Raw genomic sequence first — 24,769 nt, 5'->3', positions numbered from 1 at the left:
CATGTTGAAATATTGATGAATTGAAAATAATAATCAGAGGCTAAATTGTTCCAAACAATAGCTGATGACACTATTGATTTTGGCACTTTTATCACCGTGTTTACCTGCGGCTTGAAAGCTTGCTGAAGCGTAGTTGGTCAATATTTCTTAGGCTACAAAAAGAAATCACAAAGTTTCTAAAAACTGTTTAGTCTGCTTACAGATTTGGTGCATTCATGTGTAAATATATTTATCTCCTGCCAGCAAAGGCAGGCCGATGATGTTTTCCCTGTGTCTGTGTGCATTTGTATATAATCTTAGTAAAATATATTTCGCTGAACAAAAATGATTGAAACTGAGAAAATAAAGAGTGGATGTAACCTACAACTGTTTAACTACTGAAGTAACACAGATTTGCTGCTACAGCAAAGAAAGATTTCCAAACGCAAAGATGGCTTAAACTCAGTCAGTTTTACAGATATCCAGGTAAAATTTGGTGTGGTAGTAGCTGAGGCTCTCCAAGCACATACCCCGAGCCTGGCTTATAGAAATATCACAAGATTGCTCATAATATTTAAAAGATTTGACAAAAGGTCAACAACTTAACAGTAAATAATCTAAGTCTTAAACTCTGGTAAAAAAAAAAAAAAAATGATGGTGGTGATAAGCATTCCTTCAATAAATGCTATGCCTCTGTTTTTATTTTTAGGGAAGTTATTTTTATTTTTATACCTGTCAGTCATATTTCCTCCTCAGCTCCAATTTCTGTCCACATTCATTTTGTTTTGATTTCCGGTGTCATTCCCACTGAGCGCTGTTATAAATGTTCTAGTATGAAGTGTCGCCTTTTCTGGACCCTGTTTACCAGGCTGAACAGGAAAAAGACTCAAATACAGAGCACGAAAAATTAAAAAGCGTGGGCATCACATCAGTGAAAGCCTGAGATATCTCATAGATGACTCATCAGCAGCTTCTTTAGTAGAAGTTGAGTTCATTCTTTTTATTCACTTCAAGGTTTTTTCAGCCATCACAGGATTAACTCTGCTGTCTTCCTCATCACGAAGACGTTTCCTGTTCACCTTTCAATAGCTTCTCGACTGCCTCCTGCCCCACAACGAACACAGAAAGTACAGTGCTGTGAAAAAGGTATCTGCCTCTTTACAGATTTCTTCCGTTTTCACTTATTTGGTCACTTTTACACTTTTCAGATCAGCAAACAAAACTAATAGTAGACGAATATACCTGAGAAAGTACAAAATGCAGTTTTCAGATGATGCTTTAGGGGAGAAAAAAAAAAGCTATCCAATCCAAACTGGTATATGTGTAGACAGTAACTGTCTCTCTTGTTAAAGTTACTCATTGAAATATCAAGACATGTCTAAAAATGTATTAAAGAAACAAAATCTGCACCATTTGTTCCAAGTTCTCCGTGCGTTTGTTTACATGCATAAACACCAGAAGTGAAAACAAGTCCACAATGGAGACGTCCATGGAAGAGTCGTTTGGGACGGAGAAGACAGTTTCCATGTGTCAGTGTGTATTTACGCTCAGATTTGTGGAGTACAGCAGTCCCTCGATGAGTCGCGGCTCGACTTTGTGGGCTCACTGTTTTGCGGGTTTTCAGCATAAGATTGTACTTGTATAAAACTGACTGTACTCTCTCATTGGACTCCCAAGGAGTCAACTTTAATATTACTCACGTGATTGGGACGGTAAGGGTTAAAAAGTTAATGGGAGCAGACGAGAGTGGGAGCCAACCAATAGGACTAAAAAAAATAAAAATACTTCGGACAGGTGCCGCTATTTTCTAGTTTTCTTTCAGTGAGCCTACACTGTAACTCAAGTCAAAAGAACTACACCCAGAAGCCAACAGCGCTTCCGGCTGCTGCTTTCTGCCGAAACTCAAAGAACAGCAACAGAGGGTGCAAACACTAGTGGGGAAACTGATGTGGTAAAAATAGTTTTGCCACGCAAAGTCTGAAGTAACGATCTATCTATTCAGCTCACAGAACTGTCAGAAAAGTCGCAAATAATCCTGAAACTGAACTCATCCTTCAAATTGGTGAGTACCCATATAAAATTTTGCTGTACTGTACAGTACATATACACATGTTAAAATTACGTAGGTTTTACGAGTTTAGAAGAACATTGCAAGAGTGTGGGATATAAAGGCTTTATACAGCCTTAAAATATATGTAAATATTAAAATAAATATCAATGGACTGTCCTTATATAGCGCCTTTCTATCTTATTTCAAGATACTCAAAGTGTTTTACTCTACAATCTGTGCCTCATTTACCCATTCATACAGCACTCTACTAGATCTCTACAAAGCTAATTGAACAAATCATTCTAATGAGACTAATCAGTGCTTTATCACATTCATACACTGATGGGACACACATCAGAGGCTATGAGGGGTTCAGTGTCTTGCCCAGGGACACTTCAGCATTTGACTGCTGGTGGATTCGAACCCCCAACTCTCGCATTGGGGGACGACTGCTCTAACCACTCAGCCACAGCCGCCCATATAACATCCCTACTTTGCGGATTTTCCCCTATCGCAGGGATGTCTGGAACGTAACCCCCACGATAAGTGAGGGACTACTGTATATATCATTTTATGAACTGGAGATAAATTAGGCAGCACGGTGGCGCAACTGGTAGAGCTGCTGCCTCTCAGCGAGAAGGTCCTTGGTTCAAACCCCGGTCCAGGGGCCTTTCTGGGTGGGGTTTGCATGTTCTCTCCGTGCATGCATGGGTTTTCTCCGGGTACTCCGGTTTCCTCCCACAGACCAAAAACATGCATGTTAGACTGATTGGTAACTCTAAATTGTCCCTAGGTGTGAGTGAGAGAGTGAATGGTTGTTTGTCTCGTTTGTCTCTATATGTGTCCCTGTGATGGACTTGCGACCCGTCCAGGGTGTACCCCGCCCCTCGCACAGTGATTGCTGGACATGGGCACCAGCGACCCCCGTGACCCAAAATGGAATAAACGGGTAAAGAAAATGGATGGATGGATGGATGGATGGAGATAAATTAGGATTCAAGTTATGAACAATTTGTACATTAAAAGACTGAATTTTGTAGTTGGCATCTAGTCATATTATCTGCTTATAATTTTTTTTTCAACCGTCTACTGATATGACTGGTATGACTGGGAGTGGTGGCGCAGAGGTTAGAAGATGGGCCTGTGATCGGAAAGTTGCAGGTCCAACTCCCGGTACTGTCAACATCAAAATGTGGGTGGAAAAGGTGCAACACCCACACCTCCCTCCACCCTCATTCGCCCCCACTCTGGGCCCCTGAGCAAGGCCCTTAACCCCCACCATCTGCTCCCTAAACAGGTCTCTCTTGAAAATGAGTTCTCGTGGCTCAATGAGACTACCTGGATAAATAAAGGGTGAATGAAAAAAAAAAAAGACTGAAATGTCGTACAGATTTGGCTTCTTCTTTATGAATCTTTGTTAAATTGGTCTTAACGACTTTACTATGTATAACATTTATTTCATGATCTTAAGTGTGACAAAAAAGCAAGAGCACAGCAATGTGTATCATTTTGAATAAGAACCGAATCACTCATGCAGTTCCTTTAGTAGTATCCCACTAAAGATAATAAGCAAATGTCTCATGGAACCACCTTGACCAGAATAAACTGAGTGAGTCTGGCAGAAATGTTTTTGTCTTTTCGAGAGCAGTTGTATAAAATTCATTTGACAGCAGGAAATTCATCCTGTGCAAAGCTTTAGATCCCTTTTTTAGAAATCCCATCTTTTTGACATTTGTGATCTTGCAGTCACCTTGTTTATGAACTATGGGCTAAGGCTCATTTTGAACAAATAAGATGGATGTCTTTATATGATTTGAATATCTACATTTAGCTGTAGTGATCTTGAAAATAAAAAAAATAACTCAGCTGAAATTAGGATCATTTGATGATTTCAGGTCTTATTGGCACATATAGAGGCAAAACCATTCTTCTGTCTTTTGCACTTTGGCGGGGGGCAATAACACTTTCACCTTTGTCTGCCTGCGTGTTCATTTGTCAGTCTGTTAGCAAAATATATAATGAACCACTGGGCAAATTTAAATGAAACTCTTAAAAGTTAATTATTGGATGCTCATCTGATTACTGTAACCTTTGGGGTCAACCTCATTCAACATGGCCGCCACAGCTAATCGACATTAGAAAACACAAAAATGGCAACAACTCGGTCAGTTTGACAAAACCTGAGCTCAAATCTGATGTGGTAGTAGCTGAGAATCAGTCCCAACACAGATTTAACATTTAATGTTTCCAGACATTCCATTACCAAAAAAAATATATATATATATTGGTTTATGAAATTTGCAAATCATCACATTGTGTTTTTATTTACATTTTAAACAACAATCCTAACTTGTTTTGAATTGGGGTAGTTTCAGCGTAAAACCAAGTGATACACAAATTTAATTACAGTACGAACGTATTCTTGTGAATTTTTAGACAGCTCATCGAACGTTAGTGTATTTTTCAGTAGAGTAAATTAAAAAAATAGATTATTTTGTTGTTAAATCTAAATTCCCAGCATCTCTGCTGTGGCCATGATTGAGTAATCTGCTGCCAAACTTGCCTGCTGACTGACTGGCTTGCTGGCTGATGGTGCGGTTTTGGATGCCTGGATCTCAGGCTGGTTGGCTTCTTGCCCCGTGGTGTCTCTCAGACTTGATTTATCCACATTTTCTCCTGGATTAGCCAATCTCGCTCTTTGGCCCGCCTGTCTGTCTGTCTGTCTGGACTTGGACTCCCTGTGTGAGTCTGACTGGCAGCTTCATTGATTAACCGTGCTCTCCATTGATCCTGATTGTAAAGACGCTTTTAAAACCATGATAATCCCAGGTGAAGGGGCTACATGTGAGGCAGCCTCTAGCAGGTGCACTGCGCGCACACACAAACACACACACGCAGGTAATCAGCAGTATGTAGAGATAAAGAAGCAGCATTTCCTAAGCGTTGCTGTAACACCCACCACACACACACAGGCTCATTGTTATTTCTTTCCTTTCAGCACCTCAGGACTGACAGCGGGACATTCATTAATGAGAAAACACCAGTGAACTTGAATGAGGGGTGATGGAAATGAGGATGAAGATAAATGCACATTATGTACTGAAGGGTCTCCAGAGGATTGTATGCAGCTGATATAGTGGCGTTAATAATAGATAGGCCTTACACTATAAAGCAACGTGATTAGACTTGACTTTCTTTTTAACCAGAGCGGCCTATTTCTCCTGAATGGCATGCCCGGATACCAATCCTTTTTTTTTATTTTTTATTATTATTTAAAATCCCCCAGCTCAGACTCGTTGCTGTGAGTCCAGTCTAAATCTACAAGGGAACTGGGGTCTAACTGGACTCAAACCGGGGACGGATGCTGATCGTACAAGCTGTCCTTTGTGAGGAAGCATGCATGCAGCCTGTCTATCTGTAGTGAGGAGTGAAGGCATGCTGGACCTACAGTCGAGGTGTTTCTTCTTGGGTCCGCTGACTTCGTGCGTCGTGGCCTTGCACACGGCTTTGCTGATGGCAGAGCCGGTCATGCTGTGCTGCGCGGCGGCGATCCGGTCCGTCAAAGACTGTCCCGACATGTTCCAGAGGAGGAGGAGGAGGAGGAAGAGGAGGAGGACGGGGTGCTGCTGCTGCTGCTGCTGGTGATGTCCGGGTGGGGGGAACCGGGGAGGACGATCAAAATGTCTTTAGTGGCAGGGAGGAGGGTAGTGCCCTCTGCGAGGAGGAGGAGGACAGAAGCAGGAGCAGAGAAAACCGACGAGGATCCGGTGAGAGAATTCATGCGGCGACCCCCCCACTCCAAAATAAATAAATAAATAAACTACAGATCGTTCTGAAAAGCGTTAACAGGAGAATCAAAACGAGTAGGAGCTAAAAAATGCTCTGAAGACAATGAACGCGCTTTAAACGAACGCGTCCCTGAAATAGACGGCGGAATATCAAAAATTATACACACGAGCAAATCTATGCGGCATGTCCTATGACTGAACATTCGTGTTGTAAATAAAAAGCAGCATTGTCCTTTCTTTAAGGCTTTTTTTTCTCTCCTCTTCTTGAGCGGGTTTGTTCTGAATCCTCCCGATCCGACCGCAGACAGCTCTGATGATCCCCGCAGCACCCCACACTGGCTGCACCAACACTTTTTTTTTTTTTCTACGATAGGATTTCTTTTTTTAAGGCTTGGCGATAGAGCAGTTCAGGTTTATATATATATATATATATATATATATATATATATATATATATATATAGATGTCAGTTAAACGTGTGTGTAAAATGGCAGCAGCATGAATCAGGTGTCTGGGAAAGGAGGGTGAATGGAACGGGCTGCTCTGCCGGGGGAGGGAACCTTAAAGCAGAAGACATTTTTTTTTTTTTTAAACGCAAATGCTTTTGCCTCAACCCTGATATGAATATATGTAGGTTACTCACTCTCAGTCTAGCTTCACACTGAATTAAGGACTCGTTGCAAGTACACCACCTTTCCACGTGGGGGCTAAATTCAGCACTAGCATAATTCACAAGTTAAATATGAACATTGTGGTGTAGCTTCAGACAGCAGCATGGAGGTTTGTGGCTTTTCACAGCCTTACCTGACACAGTATCGCTCACTGATGAAAGAACTTAAAAAAAAAAAAAAATCAAATATGAAGCAACTTCTCTGAAACATCTAAATTAAAACTTATTTTAAAACTACGAGAACAGTAAAGCTAGCTGTAAACAGTTCTGAAGCAAAGGCTCATGGGAGTTTTTTCAACGTTATTTTTCTGACTTCCTGTAGCCACAGATAGCAGTGCTGCTATGCTAATGCTAGCTTGTGTTTATGGAACTAGTGGAGGTCACTTCTGCTGTGTATTGATTTCTTGATTTAATTTAATTTCTTAATTGAAAAAAAATTGCACTCAAACTACTTTTGGAAACTTCTGCAGAAGAGATGGTAAATGGACTATAGCGCCTTTCTACCTGATCAAGATACTCATACAGCACTTTATGTACAAAGACTAATCAGTGCTTTCACATACACCAATGGGACACACATTGGAGGCAAGTGTTTCAGTGTCTTGCCCAGGGACACTTTGGCATGTGACTACTGGTGGATTTGAACTCTCACATTGGAGGACAACTGCTCTAACCACTCAGCCACAGACGCCCTAGGTGGGCCTGTGATCGGAAGATCGCTGGTTCAACGCCTGGTACCAACAACATCAAAATGTGGGTGGGGTACAGTGTTGCCAGGTGAGAAATGTAGGATTATCGTACTAGAGACATAAAATTATCGTATTTTGAGGGAAATTATCGTACACCCGTCATAACCAAAATAACAAATCTATTGATGCACTGTAATAGTTATGGGTCCGCTTCCAGACCGTTTCTGCTTCTTCTTTTTTTCTTTTCCTCACTCATGGGGCGGGCGCAGTGGACTATTCAGTCAATCATGGCCGTTGTTCTAAGGCAAACATATACACGTCACTCGTAGGTAACATTTAGAAAAGCACGATTGGCTGGAATTTTCAGCCGTTCGTGCATATGTTTGCAGACACAGATGCCTTCAGGGTTCGCAAAAAAACTCCGACAGACAGTAGCGAGAGGCTAATGACAACTGATTACAACCACACATTCACAGAATTGTCAAATTATTGTATATTTGGCCTTTTTTGGGATTATTGATCATACAGAGGGCAAAATTGTCATACAAATACGATAATTATCATACACCTGGCAACACTGGTGGGGTAGGTGAAGCACCCCACATATGCCTCCGCCCTCATTTGTCCCACTCTGGGCCCTTGAACCAGGCCCTTATCCCCCACCATCTGTTCCCCCGGGTGCCCTAGATAGCCGCTCTCTGCTCCACACAGAGGGCTGTGGCAGCTCGGTGGTCTGTGGTTGCGTCAGGAAGGACATCCGGTGTGAAAATAGTCACCAAGTCTTCATGGCGACCCCTGAAGAAGGGAGCAGACAAAAGAAGAAGAAAAAAAAAACAGTAATGTTTAGCATGAGCTGGGTGCTGTGAGTGGGTTGTAGTTTGCACACGTTTTAGAATGCTAAAACTTTATTTGCACATTTTTCCCGATATAAATACACTGATATCTCTCTTTTTTTTTTTCAAAGCAAATTTCATTTTGAATTCTTCTTCAGCTATCATGCCCTGTGTCACTTTATGCTACTTTTAGTTTTTGCTACCATTACCTTTTTGTCTCCATTCTCTACTTTTAACTATAGATTTTTGCTCTGTTTATCTACAATTCTGCTGCCTTTAGCTACTGTTTTGATTCTTTTAGCTTTTACGTAGTTTTTTTTTTTTTTGCAATGTTTAGCTTCAAAGTACATTACTAGTCTTTAACACTTTTAGCCAACATCTTGCTATTTTTAACTAGTTTTTTGTTAGTTTTAACTCCCAGCTAATAGGCCTCTTAGATATTATAGGTCAGCCTTTAGTATTATATTTAGCTATTTTTCTTGCTTTTAGCTACTTTAGGTAGTGTTTTGCTGCATATTGCTAGCTTCTTATAATTGGTGTTGTGCTTTTTATTATTTCAATTCAATTTTAGCTTCTTGAGCAAATTTCAGCAACATTTAAAATGATGTGTCTACAGTTTTTTTTTTGCTTTTATTTCAAGCACCACATCTAAAGATTTTCTTAGCATCCCTGCTTATGAAAAGGTGTTTTTCCTTTATGTAATGTTTCTGTCAGCCATCATAAGGCAAATTTGCAGCCAGACAACCCCACCACACATCAGTGGATACAACTGACCTCCTACTGCTCTATGGATGTTTTAGTATATGAAGTCTGTTACAAGTTGTTTGGGATCAAGCCATCTGCTAAATGAAATTATTTTGATGGTAAGTAATAGAAACAAGAAATACATTTTTCAAAAGTGTTAATTATTAATCCTGTTTCCCTCCTAGGAGTTGGTTGGTTGGATAGATAGAAACACCTATTAATTATTTTCTGATTAATTTTATTCACCTTTTTACAACATCTGGCAGGATGGCTTTAACCTCAGTAACCCCATCCATCAATAAACCAAATTCCTGCAGCAACATTTTAAATTTAGCACATTTGGGTCTTTATTACAGACATTTGGTGCCAGTTTTATTTATTTATTTGTGCTATTTTTTAACTTTTTAAATTTGGACTACAAGTAAAGCTGCAAATAATTAAAAGTTGTACTGATTATTCACAAAGGGCGAATAATTGTCTTGTTTCAGGCAACAACAAAAAGAAATGTTGCGGAAAAACACATTCAAAAAGACAAGGTTTTTGTTTTTACAATTTGTCCGTTTCACAAAAATTGCAGACAACTGGAGTTTCTTTACAACTTGAAGCAATTATGCATCAAAGGGAGTAAAGTAAAAATGTAGTTGAAATTACACTTGAAGCAGATTCAACGAAGGCGGCTATGTTTTAAAAAACTGCACAGACCAGAATATGGGCCAGCGAGATATTGATTTTACAGCCTTTAACGTCTCAACAGCAATGGAGAATACAGTTTGAGTGAGTCAGCTCTGAATGAACATTGTTTTTGTTGTGTCTGCAGATCTTCACCTCTGCAGAATGAAACCAAACAGCTGTTGGCTCACTAATGTAAACAGATTATCTGTCCTGAATAAAGGGCTTGTGTGCATTTTCCTCTCATTGTAACAGGGTTCTGTTTTTTCATGCAAAACAGAAAAACAAATTCCTGGTCCGTCCATCGCTGATATAGCTAAGACATCAAACTGACACATTTTCAGAACGTTCTAATAACGACTAGAAAATGAAAACTAAAGTTTTGCGTTCAGTCTCACTCATCAACACTGTGTTGACACAGCGGTGTGATGTGAAGAAGGCAAAAAAAAAAAAAACCTTACGGCACAAATGGTTTGCTGGGTTTAGTTTTTTTAATACCTTAAATATTTCAAAAAAATACAAATGCTGTTAGGTCAGATCAATTTGACTGTTTTGATGACAAAAACAGTTGGTGCGAGTAAAATAAGCAATCTATACATTTATATACTGTTTTATTCTTTAATTTTGTTCTTCTAAGACTTTTTTAACGCAAACTTCCTGTCCTGAAACGGACAACAAAAACCCCTGGTTAAAAAATAAAAGTTAAAGTATAGTAGTTTTGTGATTTTATTTTCACCTAAATTAAAAAAATTCTACAACCTTTTAAAGTGTCTGTGACTTGCACATCCTACAAATACAAAAAGTGGAAGAAAATATTTTAATATGTAAGAAATATGGTATAATACAGGATTTTACACATTTTGTCACAAACCTGGTATATTTTCCTTTGAACCTGGTGCAGCCACAGCGAAAAAAGGAAGTGACATCAAAGAGGAACTTCCTAGTTTTTGTTTACTAAAACAGTATTACAGTAATCCCTCGTTTATCGCGGGGGATCCGTACCCTGAAGCCCTGTGAAAGGCATTTTAAACCCTTCCCACACTTGCAACATTCTAAACAATGTTTCTAAACGCTCTAAAAGAGCACCGAATGTCATGAAATCAGCTCTCTGCCTCCGGCTGCCATCTGCCAGCGCTCTCAGCCACGCCCACACCACGCCCACTTTTTTGCTGCAGAGCAAAGATATGATACACTGCTGCAGGAGGGAGCTTCTCCTGCAAGCCGTGGGCTGCACACAGGTGCAGCAGGTTCTAAATAACTTAAAATATTTTAAATAAAAATTCCATGCAGATCGTGTGGCTCATCCATCAATCTGCCAATTGTGTGTCATGTCCAATCTTACTTTGAAAAACCATCGCGAGCTCGCGAAAAACGAACCATGAACTAGCGAGGGAATACTGTATTTAAACTCTGACTCTTCTTGGTGTCTGATGGACTCAAACGATCTACAGAAGCATCAGCTTCTTCACGTCATCAGTGTTGTTAGCCATTGTAGCAACGTTGTTTACATGTAGGCATTCCCCATTGTCATCACTTCCTGTTACTGTTCACGCAAATATCTCAATAACTGTTCATCTTGGCATTGCAATTTTTTGTTGTTGTTGCAATATGTCAATGTTATCTTTCCAAAAATCCATTCATATTTATAGAAAAAAATTGATGTAACAGACACTTTAATGTTTGATGGAAAATGAAAAGGGTGTTTTAATCCAGTTATTTCATGCAGCTGTGCAATATTTTCCCTAGTTTCTTCCAAGTGAGACAAAAAATGTCTCACCGATGGATGACCCAACAAAAGATGAACAAAACCCCAACAAGCAGAATAAAAAATCTGAACCTGGAAACATGAATCTATGTCAGAATTTTTATTTGGCACTTCATGGTTGTAAGTATAAGATACAACTTTGTAGTATACTCAGAATGTATCCGTGGGTCAATTCTGCTGTTCAATTCCAGTCAAAGCTTCTTATGTTGTTTTCACAGGTTTATGCAGTAAATGTATTTTTTTTTTTTTACTTTTTTGTCACCACAGGGGCTGCTGTGACTCTTGTGTACTGCAGAAGAGTGTTAGAAGGCATGAGAGTAAAAATACAGAAGAACCGTTAATTAATAAAATGGTCAATCTGCATAAAGTTAGTGACTTTAAAATGTTGTCTCCTGTTTTATTGCAAACACCACATGTTTGCATTTGTTTTGGTCAGGCTAAATTAAATGCAAGGTCAATTATTTACCAGTATTGCATTAAACTTTAACTGTAGTTCCTCATTTATCATGGGGTTTAGGGGCCACCCTCCCACCCCCAGCACGTGCAATAAGTGGAAAACTGCAAAGTAGGGCTATTAGTACAAAGTACTTACTACTACAAAGTAGCAGTAAGCAGTAGTTTATTTGTGTATTTATATATATATATATAAATCACACTCATCACCTGCTCCCAATCTCCCTCCTTCTGTGTAAATAAACAATTTAAATACTGTAATATTTTTAATAAACAATACATTGTTTATGTCTCTATGTGGCCCTGTGATGGACTTGCGACTTGTCCAGGGTGTACCCCGCCCCTCACACAGTGATTGCCGGACATGGGCACCGGCGACCCCCGTGACCCAAAATGGAATAAGCGGGTAAAGAAAATGGATGGATGGATGGACAAAAGTTGATCGGTGCATCTGGACAACAAAGGGTTAACCCTTCACGAAGCTGCTGCAGCTGGAGGAGAAATGTGGGTGTGGCAGAGAGATCATGACAGGCTGCAGGAGGGAGCTTCTCCCTGCACCTGTGGGCTGCACACAGGTGCAGCAGATGCTAAATCATTTCAAATAATTCATTTTAAGTAAACAAATCCATGCTGCTTGTGCGGCTCACCCATCAATCAGCCAGTTGAGCGTCATATCCACTCTTACTTTGAAAAACCAGAAAGAGCGAGTCCACAAAAATCAAACCGTGAAGTAGCGAGGGACCGTTTTTAAATAATCCAATTTTTTTTATATAGAAATGCTCCAAAGTGACAAAAGTTTGACCTCTGCAGAAGGGGGCAGATGAAAATAAAAACAACCGGTAGATGTCGTGACCAGAAAAAAGTTAGCATAATTTTCTGATAAGGCCCACATTTAATGCATATACATCTTTTTAAAATGATTAATACTGTAAAGGTTTCACTTTTTGTGTGACGGATGTTGGCCTGCAGAGTTAGCAGCAACATAAATGTGTAATGAGATCAACAGAACTCAAAGTTAATTAGGCCTGCGTCCTGAAATCTGCTCATTTTATGAACGCTCAGTACTTTTCACACACTGAACAGTTAAAGTGCCTCTTGGAGGAGCTTGCGTCTCCAGATAGGTCTATGGAGGCGGACTCTCGCTCCGTCACCGAGCTCTCCTCGTTGGTCAGGATGTGCTCCACCAAACAGCGAGCTGCCTCCTCAATGTTCCTGTTCTCCTGAGGGGGAAGATCAGAAAAACATCTGTGACACAAGTGATGCTGATTTGTTATCATCACTGAAATAATTCAAATGGATTCATAAAAACTGATAATCTTCTGAAGAGGAATCTTTATAGTTTCTCTGTGTTTTTTTATCAAAACGTTAACTTTGTGGTTCAGAGTATAGTTTGTGCTGAACTCCTAGTTGGACTGCAATGAATTCTACCAATTCACATCTTTATTTTTTAATATATATTATTTAGAGATGAAAAACATCAGCCTATCTAACATCTATAAATCATAATCTAACAAATTATTTTTAACTTAAAACCCACTGACTGGACAAGAAATTGTTTAAGATTTGTCACATTCAGTCCGGTAAACCAGACGTAACATAACGTGAAGAAAAATGCAACTTCTCTGACCCGTTGTTGTTTTCAGGACAAACAGTAATTTATTTGTTTTTAATTAGCATTACGGAAAATTTAACCATTCGCAATAAGAACAAAAAATTTAAACTTTTCAGTCTGTTTTAAACGATAGCTTTCTAAAGGTAAATTGGGGCCTAATTGGATTAGGGATTAGGGTTAGCATTAACTTCCATTGAGAAAGCTCTGTTTAAAAAACAATGTCCTCAGTGTAATTTACAGACTCATGAATAATTAGTCTCTGAAAAACGGCTTTTTTTTTATCTGAATACGTTTTTGAGCTGTTTACCTCATTGAACGTAAACTTTCCATTATTTCTAAATCTGTTACCGTATTTTTGGGATTATAAAGCACACAGGATTATAAGGTGCATTAAGTGAAACAAAATGGTCAGATAAGTCAAACTTTATTCAACTCATTCAGAATAACTCTCAACATTGTTCAGTTGTACCACAAAATAATTGATTCGAGGTCAGTAAGCACAACCAGAATGAATACATAAAGTGCACCAGATTATAAGGCTCACTGTCGATTTTTCAGAAAATTAAAAGTTTTAAAAGCTCTATTCGCACGGGATTAGTTTTACCTAGGGACCACATGCTATTTGTAATAATTTTGGAGATTGTCTGTGTTTTTAATCCCTTGCGAAACGACCATGTCAGTAATTTGTTAAGTAAAAATTCCCCCGCAAATTACCTACTATATTTTGCTGAACTCCGAGGTCCTGTGAAAAAACTAATCCAATGTGAATAGGCATCTCTGTGATTGGTCAAAAATGGGCGGGATCTGATACATAATTAGGCGTTTTTTTGTTTCCTGGGCACATTTTTATTTGCTTTTGGCTGCATTGGAGTGCATAAACAACCTTTTGTGTCCCGGACCATGGGTAGCAAAAAAAAAAGGCTGAAGAGAAGAAGCAAAATCATGCAAATGGTGGCTCACATCATGCATTGCTCTGTGCGGTAAGAATAATTTTCTTCTGTTTGTAGACTACAGCTGGCTAGTGCTGGCAGTAACACAGCACCGAGCTGTGGCCGTAGCTTGAAACGTAACGTCATTCAACTTACGTCATTCCACGTCATTATGCAATACACAGCGCGTTAACATAATATCCGGAAGATGTCCGTAAATTTCAGCTAAATCTCAGGCTTTGGTTATCCTATGAAAATGTGCCACATAAAAAGCAGATGTTGGGGAGTAATTTATTATTACATGTGGTCCCTAGGTAAAACTAATCCTGTGCAAATAGGGCTTAAGTGTGCCTTATAGTTCGAAAAATACAGCATTTATATTTTAAATAGCTGCTCCAACGGTTTTGAAAATCGTTTTTTTTTTCAAAGTTAAGATGCAACAAGAAGAGCAGAATCTCCCGGTGAAGTTATTAAAAAGTGTTTTGTTTTTTTCTAAACGCTAAAGAAAACGATCTAAACCAGCACCAAGATTTACTGGGCTTCTCCTTCACTGTAGTCTTGCTAAGAAGCATCAAAGTGACAATTAAACATCTTTTAAACAGATGCAAAATAATTTTTATTCTTTTATTGTTTTACTTTTTTTTTTTTTATTATAAAAATTCTAAGAACCGATCACGTTTTTAAATGTACCGGTATTAGCCATCATAAGCTTTCATGGTGTAGGTGCTAGCCGCCTCACAGTAACTACTTTATCCTGATTTTTTTTTTAGACCTGCCAAGTTTTTAACCCCCTCCGACTACACTCTTTTCCCTAATTTATATACTCTTGTCTGTAACATCTGATTGACCCTGAATCAGAAAAGAAAAAAAAAAAAACACCAGGAGTCTAATTTACAACACTCCAAGCATTATTTAGTTTTATTTTTTAGACATAATAAGATAACATTCTCTCTTTTTCCTGAAAACTATTGTCTTTTTATTTTTATTGGTTTGTTTGTTTTTTATTTCCCACACAACCAGAACACATGAGAAAAACTCATATATTTTAGTTTTTGCCTCAAGCTTTTTTCCCCGAACAATTCATGCCTTTTTTCCATTTTGGAGTTTCTCTACAAACGCTTCCATGCTGCATATTTGCATAGAAATAACCACTCTATTAAAGCCTTCACGGAGAAGGTTTCCTGAGCCCTGATGCAACATCAGTCAGAAAACTTCAGTACTGACTTACAAAATGACGATACCTTTGCAGACGTCTCAAACCAGCCCACAAAGCCGTTCTCCCTGCAGAAAAAGTCCAGTTTGGGCAGCTGAGAAGCCGTCTGGTCCGACTTGTTGGCCAGGAGTACCGCTGGAACGGGTCGGCCGTAGTTCAGAGTCACCTCAGGAACGACAAAAGATGGGTTACATGACAAATGAAAAAATTGTAGAAACTTATATCTTCCTAAACGTTACACGTCTTAAATGTTACCACTGGGGTTAGTCGTTCAACTTAGAAGTCAGGGATCATTGATTTGTAAATCCTATAGCTGTTAGTAACCATAAACCTCTAGGGTCACCTTGATGTTGCTCTACCGAAGTACTAAATTATTACAGAAGTCCAGGAAGGTCAAATTAAACGCTTGGTTCCATCCATCCATCATCTTTACCTGCTTCTTCCTATCAGGGCTGCTGGTGCCCAGGCATGCAGTCACTGTGTGAGGGGCGGAGACAGCCTGGACAGGTCGCACATCCATCACAAGAAGGCTTATTCATGAGACAGTTCAGCAAAATGTTTGCACAAACTACTCTGCCTTTAATCTTCCTCTAGCCGTTCATAAACCATAGATGAAGCCGGCCATAGACGTGAGCATTCAGAAATGTAGCGGGCAGAGCAGAATCAAAAGAATCGTGGGCTAAAGAGGAGCGTGATGCGTTCAATGTGTGTCGGACTTATTCTTCGTGCCATTTACTAAACTTAATAAATTAAGTGACTTTAAGTTCAGGTTTGGATTATTTGTCATATGCGGAATCAACACAAGGTCAACAAGGCAGTTAAATGTTAAGGACGAGAAGAACCGTCTCGACTCGCCAAAAAAAAGGTTAAAACAGGAACAAAAAAAAAAGCGAGTTGAAGCGGCGCTCCCGTCGGTTCTACCATTGTGCGTTGCACGTGACATCATTCCCTGCCTCACTTTAGCGATCCTCTTTTAGGTTAACTGTTTTTAAACCAACTACAAAGCTGTTGTGTGTCATCAATATTCTCCCTATAGTAAACATATTTGTTGTTGTTTAATCCTGCAAGCAGGCGGTCGCACACTCTTGCTTTCACGTCATCACATTACTGAGCCGCAGCTCTGCACGATTCTTTTCCTCTCTTCACACGTCGGCCAGCCCAGCCCTGTTACTACCTCTGGAGGAACAGAGAGCATTAGGGGTAAGCTGTTTCCAACCCCCCAGCTGCCTCGGTGTGTCTTCTGAATGGACCGAGGTGGCCAGATCACATCTCACTCCAAGATTACGGCGTCTTGTGAACGCGCCTACAGAATTTTTCCACCAAGTCTTTCATTTTTCCCTGAACACCCTGAAGTGCGATTTAAATGCTACACATTAGACCTCTTTGTTCATAATGATACTTTCATGTGAACATGTGCACATCAGGTGTAACAATATTTTTTACCAATTTACCACATTTTTATGACACTTTTATGTGAAACTAAGGCCTGTCACGATAACAAATTTTGCTGGACGATTAACTGTCTCAGAAATGATGACGATAAACGATAATATTGTTTGAAATTTGACAATAATTAGTAATTATTGTCAAATTTAATAAGAAATGTTGGCTAATTTGTTTTGAGTGTAGTACCTTTTTGACCACCGGATGGCAGTATAAGTTTGAACCAAAGGCTGGAGAGGTGTCTCTAATGGGGGGAGGCTCCTCTTTCCTTTTTTTGGTTCTCAAAATGGCGGATGCTCTGAGTGGTTTGAGCTCTCTAGCATAGCATTTTTCAAACAAAGCTTTTAATAAAAAAAAAAATCAGTAAACAAGTTCTCAGCTTCTTTTTGCAGAGAAAAACTTTTTACACGAAGGCACGGGTTTCAACCGTGAATTTTGGGCTTCGACAAGACGGAGGTTTTTTCCCGAGGTTGGCCTGTTAGCTTAGCTCGTAGCTTAGCTGCTTTTAACGATCCAAAAACGCTATTTTGGACGGTTAAAACAGATTTTAAAGAGAAAGGGAGGGGTCAGTGAAGAGCACTGGAGTTGAACCTTTTGTCATCCTGTGTCTTCAGAAAGAGACAGAAAGAAACGATAAAGCCGATAAATGAAAATGAGGTTGATAATTTTCATATCGTGACAGGCCTATGTGAAACAAATGGAAACAAAGATGTCCTGACATGTTTACTTGTAAGTTGATTGTTGATGTGTGCTGCTGATTATCCATGCTGCTGATCTCATGCTGCTGACTTATTTCATGTTGCAGTGCTCATTTGTCCACATCTACTCACAGACTCGTGTTCATGCTGCTGATGATCGGCATATTATTTTGCACTATTGGTGTTTAGTATATTTCTTAGTTTAGTTTAAATCTTGGATCTTTAGTACTGTTTCTTTTACAATTTATATTTTGCTATTGTTGGATGTAAATGGGACCCTGTGTACACAATTTCGTTTCACCTCATGTACTACATGTGATGTGAATGACAATAAAGAACCTTGAACTTGTCGATTAGCCAGCTTGGATAAAAGCCTGTTGCTTCTGAAAACCTTTTAATATTCTCTTGTTATTACTTTATATCGCTGAAATTCATGTTTTATCTTGCTCCCTTACCAAAGGCTTTGTGTCAAACACATCTCTACAGCAGCAGGGTTAGTATCTCACAGGGCTGCGTCTGTTGCCAACTACATAGCAAATCAAAATTGTGAGAAAATATGTGAATTTTCCATCCCAGTCCCCTTGAATTCTGTGTTTGCCATCAAGTGACCTGCGAGCCATGAGGCCGTAATTTGCATGGCTATTTTTTGACGATTGCATCTCATTGTCGTGCGCGCTGTATTCTAGGCCACGTGCAGTCTTTCGTTGCCCACCTCCAACCCCATCATAAGAGGAAAACTGCCCTGGACCGGCATGCGATGACCTCCAAGAGACACCAAATTAAAATGGATTGACAGCTGGAAGAGAGAAAGAAAAAGTCTCAGTCTGCAACACCTTGGAGTCCAGGTCATCCTTCCACTTCAGCACGGCGTCGAACGTGGAGGCCCTCGTAACGTCAAACACCACTAGCGCTCCAACTGCCTCCCTGTAGTAGACACGAGTCATGTTTCCATGCCGCTCCTGTCCTGGTGCAATAAGAACAGCTGTCAGACACGAGAATGCTCATTTCTTTTAGTGCAGAACTCAAAGCTCGTGTCAGCAGCTGCCGTCATGTGAGTGATATTACTGAGTCACAGCCAGGCACAGAAACTACTGCATTCCACATCCAGGCATCAAATGCGGGGAAGGACTCAGGAATGTAGGGGGTAAACACACAGTGGGGGGTGGGGCTGTTTTTCTGTCAGAGTTCAAATTAGGACATTTATGATTTACACCTGCAGCATAATTAATGATAATAACGAGGACCCTCATCAGTACGCATACCGCGAGAACCGATCAACAGAGGACGTCATCTCCTCTGTGGTCCACACTGCTCTCACCCACCTGCAGCAGAAGGACTCCTACGTCCGTATGCTCCTTGTGGACTTCACGTCTGCCTTCAACACCATGATCCCCCAAACCCTGATGGACAAACTACTCACACTAGGACTAAGCCCCTCCATTTACAACTTTTTTCGTTTCACAATTTTTGTGCTATTTCAACAAATAATATCAAAACGTTCAGCTCTTTCAGGAGAAGGGTGCTACAACTTTTGGTATTGGTGCAACTTTAGCTTTTTGAAATATTTAGCCTTTTCTGACACATTTTTCCTCAGAAAATGAACTGAGCTCATTTTACATCTTTAAATCTGTTTAGAACCTTTTATTGCTCCTTGCACGTTTTTCTGGTTCAGCTTCCTTGTGCAAATTTAACCTTTTTTTTTTCAGCTAATTTCAGCTGTTTGTGCTCTTTTCATTTTCTTTCTGCTAACTACAAGATTTTTGTGCTTTGTCTAATTACTTTCTGCTAATTTCAGCTTGTTATGCTCCTTTCAGCTTATTTATGCAAGTTTAAACTTTTTCTGCTATTTCAGCTACTATTTAGCTGTTTTATGCTAAGTTACACATTTTTCAACTAATTTCACATTTTTTTGCACTCATTTAAACTTTTTTCAGCCTAATTCAGCAAAAAATGTGCTCTCTCTACTTTCTGCTTTTAGCTACTTTTCAGCAGTTTGTTATTTTCAGCCTTTTTTTTTTTAGATAATTTCCCCTGTCTGTGCTCATTTCTGCTTCTTTCAGCCTAATTTGACAAATGTGTTCTTTCTGCTTTCTTCTGCTAATTTAAGCTTGCCCTACCTGTTCAGCTACCTTTAGCATTTTCTAGGTAATTTCAGCTGTTTTCAGATAAATTCAATTTTTTTGTAGTTTCTGCTACTTTCAGCCTAAATAACTTTCTGACAATTTCAGCTCGTTATGCTCCTTTCAGAATGTTTTGCTTGTTTCAGCTTTTTCTGCTATTCCAGCTACTATTTTGCTGTTTTATGCTAATTTTAGCCTTTTCAGCTAATTCCACATTTTTGGGCTCATTTCAGCTCTTTGCTTCCTTCTGGTAGTTTAAGCATCTTTCTGCCTTTTAGCTACTTTTCAGCCTTTTTTTTTTTTTTACAAAATTTACAAATTTTGTGCTAATTTCTGCTAATTTAAAACTATTTCAGCACACCTATAGGTTTGTTCTTCCATTTCAGCATGTTTTTTTTTTTGTTTGTAGCTAATTTCAGCTGTTTCTCAGCAATAAGCATTCACACTGCATTTTCTCAGGGAATGCGATTTCTCTAGTTGAAGTTAAACATTGTTTTTAATTATTATTATATTCCATAAAACACACAGCAGTGAACATTCAGGGTAATATTTGTGTTGTTGACACACCTGCTATGTCCCACAGCTGCAGCCGGACCACGGTGTCCCTGTCCCACTGCAGGACCTTCAGGGCGAAGTCCACCCCGATGGTGGTTCTGTAGTGCTGGGAGAAGACCTGCTGGACGTACCGCTTGATGATGGACGTCTTCCCGACTCCCAAGTCTCCGATAACCAGAACTTTGAACAGATGTTCCTGCCGCATGGCTCCGAAGAAGAAGAAAAAACACTGAGCTAAACGAAACTTTACTTGAGGTGTTCTTAAATTGAAAACTAGCAAAGCAAAAATGTTACGGAGTGGAAGTTTTAACACAACTGGGGTTTACATCCATAAGAATTACGAACAAAAAGTCACGTCCGTCCTAAATAATAATAAAAGCATGGCCATGGCCGTTATTAATGCGTGCGACTCACCGCCATGACAGTTTAAATTAGTTTTTTAAAAATCGTTTCTTCTCCAACCCGACAGTCAGTTGGTGGTGCGTTCATAGGCAGATCGTAAATATTAGCTACGATCTCTGTTGTTTTGTAGTGAGTTACCCGCTTTACGAAGGGAAAAAAGATTTCAACTTTATTATAAGTGACTTAACTTTACATTTTAGTCTTATGACTTTTATTCACTTTCACTGTTTTCAGTTCCTCAATAGTCAAATTAGTTACAGTGGGATAACACTTCATTGCTTGTGTGCGAATAACCAGAACAGTACAAAACATAGCTAAGTTCATAAAATGTCATTATTCTAAGTATAAAAAGAAGGAAATAGTTGGGGTTTTTTTAAAAAGAAAGAAAATAAGTTGATGAAATCCCTTCATCATATACCAATAAGAAACAACTACATTAAAAATGTCTTAAAATATTATAAAAAATTTTGCTTTTTTATTAGCTTTTAATATTTATTCATACAGTTTATTCTGTTGAAATGTGCAGTTGCACAATACATTTAACCTTTGAGACTATTTATTTCTGCTTTAGTATTGTTTTAATCCATTAAAGTATATCCTGATTCATACTCATTAATCCAGGTAGAATGAAGTATGCATCATCTTATTACATCTTGGGGGAATGCTTGCATTTTATTGAGTTTTGAAGTAGCAATTCAGACATAAAGGAAATTTTACAAAAAAAAACTACATATTTTCATTATGTACATTTTAAAATAGTATTACAGGCGAGTGTTTCTGCTTTTACAGTGTGTGTTTTTTTTTTAAATAAACAAGTTAATTCTGGAAAGCTGACAGATATTTTATCACATAAATCTCACATTAATCTAAATATAAATTCATAAAACAATACATAATATTTAGATGCATCTTTTTTTTTTTGTTTGTTTGTTTTGTTCAAAAATTTATTGAAATATTCTTGCGTGTTTATTTGACTTATTACGACTACAGTACCTGAACGCAGCAGCCTTGGAGTTCCTCGCTGCGTTGTTATGGGAACAGTTACGGTTCGGGTACTGATGAGGAAGAGGAGTGATGATGCTGATGCTGCTGTGCTGTCCTGCTGCCATTTCATCATCTCGGAAATAATAACCGTCCAGCAGCTCGCACCATTTATCCTTCTGCACACTGAGCTGCCAGATGTTTACCCTTTAAGAATCTGGATGATGATGCTGGACAGGTTAACTTGCTGATTCTCAGAGAGTTATTTCTGTAAACCACTGCTCGTCATTTTTCCAAGACACAGCATGGGGCTCGTTTAATGCAGCTTTCCTTTCAGGTCGGTAATGATTTATAGTTTTTTATTCAACTGTGTTCTAAATATTTACTACAAATGATGCTCATGTGGACAGAACATTTACCAGTTAACCCATCATTTATTGTAATATGAAAAAATGAAAGTGTCAGTGGCATTTAAGGAAGCTGAGTAACATCAACTATTATATTTGGCACATAATTTAGCTTCTTCAATATTTGGCTTGCTTCAGTGCTTCACAGTGTTTGTGAGCTGCTCTCCAATCCACATGGGGGCTGACTACACTGTTTACTGAGCCGGTGAGGAGTGGCCTCCTCCTCCTCCTCCTCTTCCACCCAAATGAGATCAGCCATCTGTGAATCACATGGACACAGCTAAAATGATTCAAGCCCTCTATTGTCTTGCTATAAACTAGGAATTATCCATAAAATCGATATAATCTGTAAATCTGAGTAATCTACAGGTCTTTACAAATGTTATTTTGAGAAGAAGCGGGTAAAGATAATGGATGGATTAAATTGTTTGAAGATTTAAAGTGTTTTAAGTCGCATTAAGCATGATGAAGTTGACTTTGAGATGGGAATTTCTTTTTCTTCTTACGTGCTTGGAAACTGTTTAATATTCCTTTCCAACTTGCACGACACATAAGCGGGTTAATGTTTGTGAGCAGTTTGATTTTGTAAATTGATCTAAAGCCACAAGTCTTTTCTTCTATTTTTGCCCCACAAAAAATAACTAGAGGAAAATTATTATGAAACACCAATTCTAAAAATAAAAAAAAGTTGTGAGTTTCAAATAAACTTGTTTTATTCAAATGTCCTGGGTTTTAATGTCCTGGGTCCAGCACGAGGTGCTCCACAGAACGCCACAGGAAGTCTTTCCTCCCTGTGGCTATCAAACTTTTTAACTCTTCCCTCTTTTTACACACAGGACAATAAAATTAATCCTGCAATAAAGTAAACACTTTACTGTTTCTGTCTGTGCCTGGCCTGTTTTGGATCTTAATTGTTGGTATTTTTATATGTCTGTTATTTTTTTATATTCACAGTAATTTTTTTTATATCTTGTGGTTCCTTTGTATTGAAACTCTGGCACAACAAATTTCCTGCAGGATCCGTAAAGTTGTATTTTATCTTAACCTGATAAAACCTACACAAGCACGAGGAGAATGTAGACTTCACACAGAAAGACCCCAGGCCCAGCCCAGGGATTTAATCAAGGGATTGAACCCTTGCTGAGGGGCAACAGTGTTAACCACTACACCACTGTACTCCTGAAATGTATAATCTTATAAAACCTGTATTTCCTGTTCCGAATTGATTGTCTTTTTAGATGTGTAGCTGCCCAGACCACAGATACTAATGCCTTATGAGATATTCAAAGTCTTCCTTTATTTAATTATTTGTTGTTGTTGAGAAACATCCATCCAATCATCCATTATTTTTACCCGCTTCTTCCTTTTCTGGTCACTGGTGCCCATATCCAGCAGTCACTGTGTGAGAGGCTGCCTCATTGTTTCTAAATTGTTCCACCGTGTTTAAATGCATAGTTTTTGGGTTTTTTTTAAGCCTGGTGAACCTCTGCCCATCTTTACTTCTAAGAGATTCAGCCTCTTTAAACAGCTCTTTTTGTACTCAGTCCTCTTACGGACTTGTAATTTGTTGCAAAAATCCTCCTTCAGCAGTTTGTTGAATGCACCGTTAACTTTTAGAGGCTTTTGTAGCCCCCTGTAACATTTAAGAGATGTGCGGCTGCCATAAAATTCAGAATTGCCATTTTAAAAAAGGTGCATTTTCTTAGTTTAAACATTTGATGTTTACTGTTGTGAATAAAAGATGGGTTTGTGAAATTAGCAAATCATTGCATTTTTTTTTGTTTACACAGCGTCCCATCTTCTTTTGAACTGGGGTTGAGTAATCTGAAGCAGAATTTAACCAACGAACTGAACGCCTGTTTTAACAGTTGTCATTTGTGTCAGATCTTATTTCTGATCTTAAACTCGTCTTTGACTTTGGACCTCCTGAGTGAATAACCTTCTCTGTGATAGATTCTACTCTCACGAGACATGGAGACGATATGGCTTTACCAGTTTCGTCTGATTGTCATCGGAGACTCCACTGTGGGTAAGTCGTGCCTGATCCGGAGGTTCACTGAGGGCCGCTTCGCACTGGTGTCAGACCCCACTGTCGGCGTGGACTTCTTCTCTCGCCTGGTGGAGATCGAGCCGGGGAAAAGGATCAAGCTTCAGATCTGGGACACAGCAGGACAGGAGAGGTTCAGGTGAGGTCAACGCTTCTAATGCCACCGGGACCTTTAAACAGAACTCACACATCTTTCAGACTTCTGTTGGAGAAAATCTCTCTTACTAACGTTGTTTACCCAGAAGAACCACACTCGACAGCAGAAGATTTTTTATCTGCATTTTACTTGCAAGGACCCATTCAAGACAGATTACATACATAGAAACATAATGCATAGAACATGTCACTGAAATGAGCCCCGAGCTGTGTTCACCGCTCGCTTTTATACCCTTATCAGGTCAGTCGAGTTCACAGAGCTCAGTTTCAGGTTTGGTTCAGGTTTGGTTTATTTGTCGTATGCAGACTCAACACAAGGTCAACAAGGCAATAAAATGCTCTGGACGAGAAGAACGGTCTCGACTCGCCAAAAAAACAACAACAAAAACAAATACCAAAGCATGCAACAAAAGTACAAAAACAAGGTGCCAAAGTGAAAAAGAAATACATCTACAGCAGCATGGTCCTACTGGCAGAGAGTTGTTCTGTTGGCAGTGAAGATCTCTTAGCAACATGGTCCTGTTAGCAGCATGGTACTGTTAGCAGCATGATACTGTTAGCAGCAT

General features: G+C 39.2%; 3 protein-coding genes across 3 annotated transcripts in view; 1 reads left to right on the top strand and 2 right to left on the bottom strand.

The window, feature by feature from the left end:
• The window catches only part of LOC119420500 (phosphatidylinositol-binding clathrin assembly protein), a 41,402-nt gene extending 35,579 nt beyond the window's left edge, over positions 1-5,823 (bottom strand). The window contains exon 1 of the mRNA XM_037687907.1: positions 5,478-5,823. Coding sequence (XP_037543835.1) covers positions 5,478-5,607 — 130 coding nt within the window. The 5' untranslated portion in view covers positions 5,608-5,823. The remainder of the gene's footprint in view (positions 1-5,477) is intronic.
• A 6,846-nt stretch (positions 5,824-12,669) lies between these two features.
• Positions 12,670-20,451, bottom strand: rab38c (RAB38c, member of RAS oncogene family). Its single transcript, XM_037687316.1, has 4 exons — positions 20,223-20,451; positions 18,369-18,499; positions 15,423-15,560; positions 12,670-12,860 (listed from the first exon to the last, which is right to left on the bottom strand). Exons 1-4 carry the CDS (start codon positions 20,413-20,415, stop codon positions 12,699-12,701), a joined length of 624 nt encoding a protein of 207 aa, XP_037543244.1. The 5' UTR covers positions 20,416-20,451; the 3' UTR covers positions 12,670-12,698.
• Positions 20,452-23,971: 3,520 nt separating this feature from the next.
• LOC119420498 (ras-related protein Rab-39B-like) overlaps positions 23,972-24,769 on the top strand; it is a 26,352-nt gene continuing 25,554 nt past the window's right edge. Inside the window, exon 1 of the mRNA XM_037687904.1 lies at positions 23,972-24,186. Within this exon, the coding sequence (XP_037543832.1) occupies positions 23,972-24,186 (215 nt within the window). The remainder of the gene's footprint in view (positions 24,187-24,769) is intronic.

The sequence above is a fragment of the Nematolebias whitei genome, chromosome 14 (assembly GCF_014905685.2).
Source record: "Nematolebias whitei isolate Nwh7 chromosome 14, NemWhi1, whole genome shotgun sequence".
Taxonomy (NCBI): domain Eukaryota; kingdom Metazoa; phylum Chordata; class Actinopteri; order Cyprinodontiformes; family Rivulidae; genus Nematolebias; species Nematolebias whitei.
The sequence above is the reverse complement of the archived record's forward strand: the minus strand, read 5'-3'. Positions and strand labels throughout refer to the sequence as shown.

What these genes read in the sequence shown, in the direction of transcription:
- rab38c (XM_037687316.1), bottom strand. Translation starts at nt 20,415, where the DNA reads ATGCGGCAGGAACATCTGTTCAAAGTTCTGGTTATCGGAGACTTGGGA. An exon ending in GCAGCTGTGGGACATAGCAG is followed by an intron (nt 18,500 to 20,222) that starts GTGTGTCAACAA and finishes TTATTGCACCAG; the next exon opens with GACAGGAGCGGCATGGAAAC. An exon ending in GGTTTGAGACGTCTGCAAAG is followed by an intron (nt 12,861 to 15,422) that starts GTATCGTCATTT and finishes CTTCCCCCTCAG; the next exon opens with GAGAACAGGAACATTGAGGA.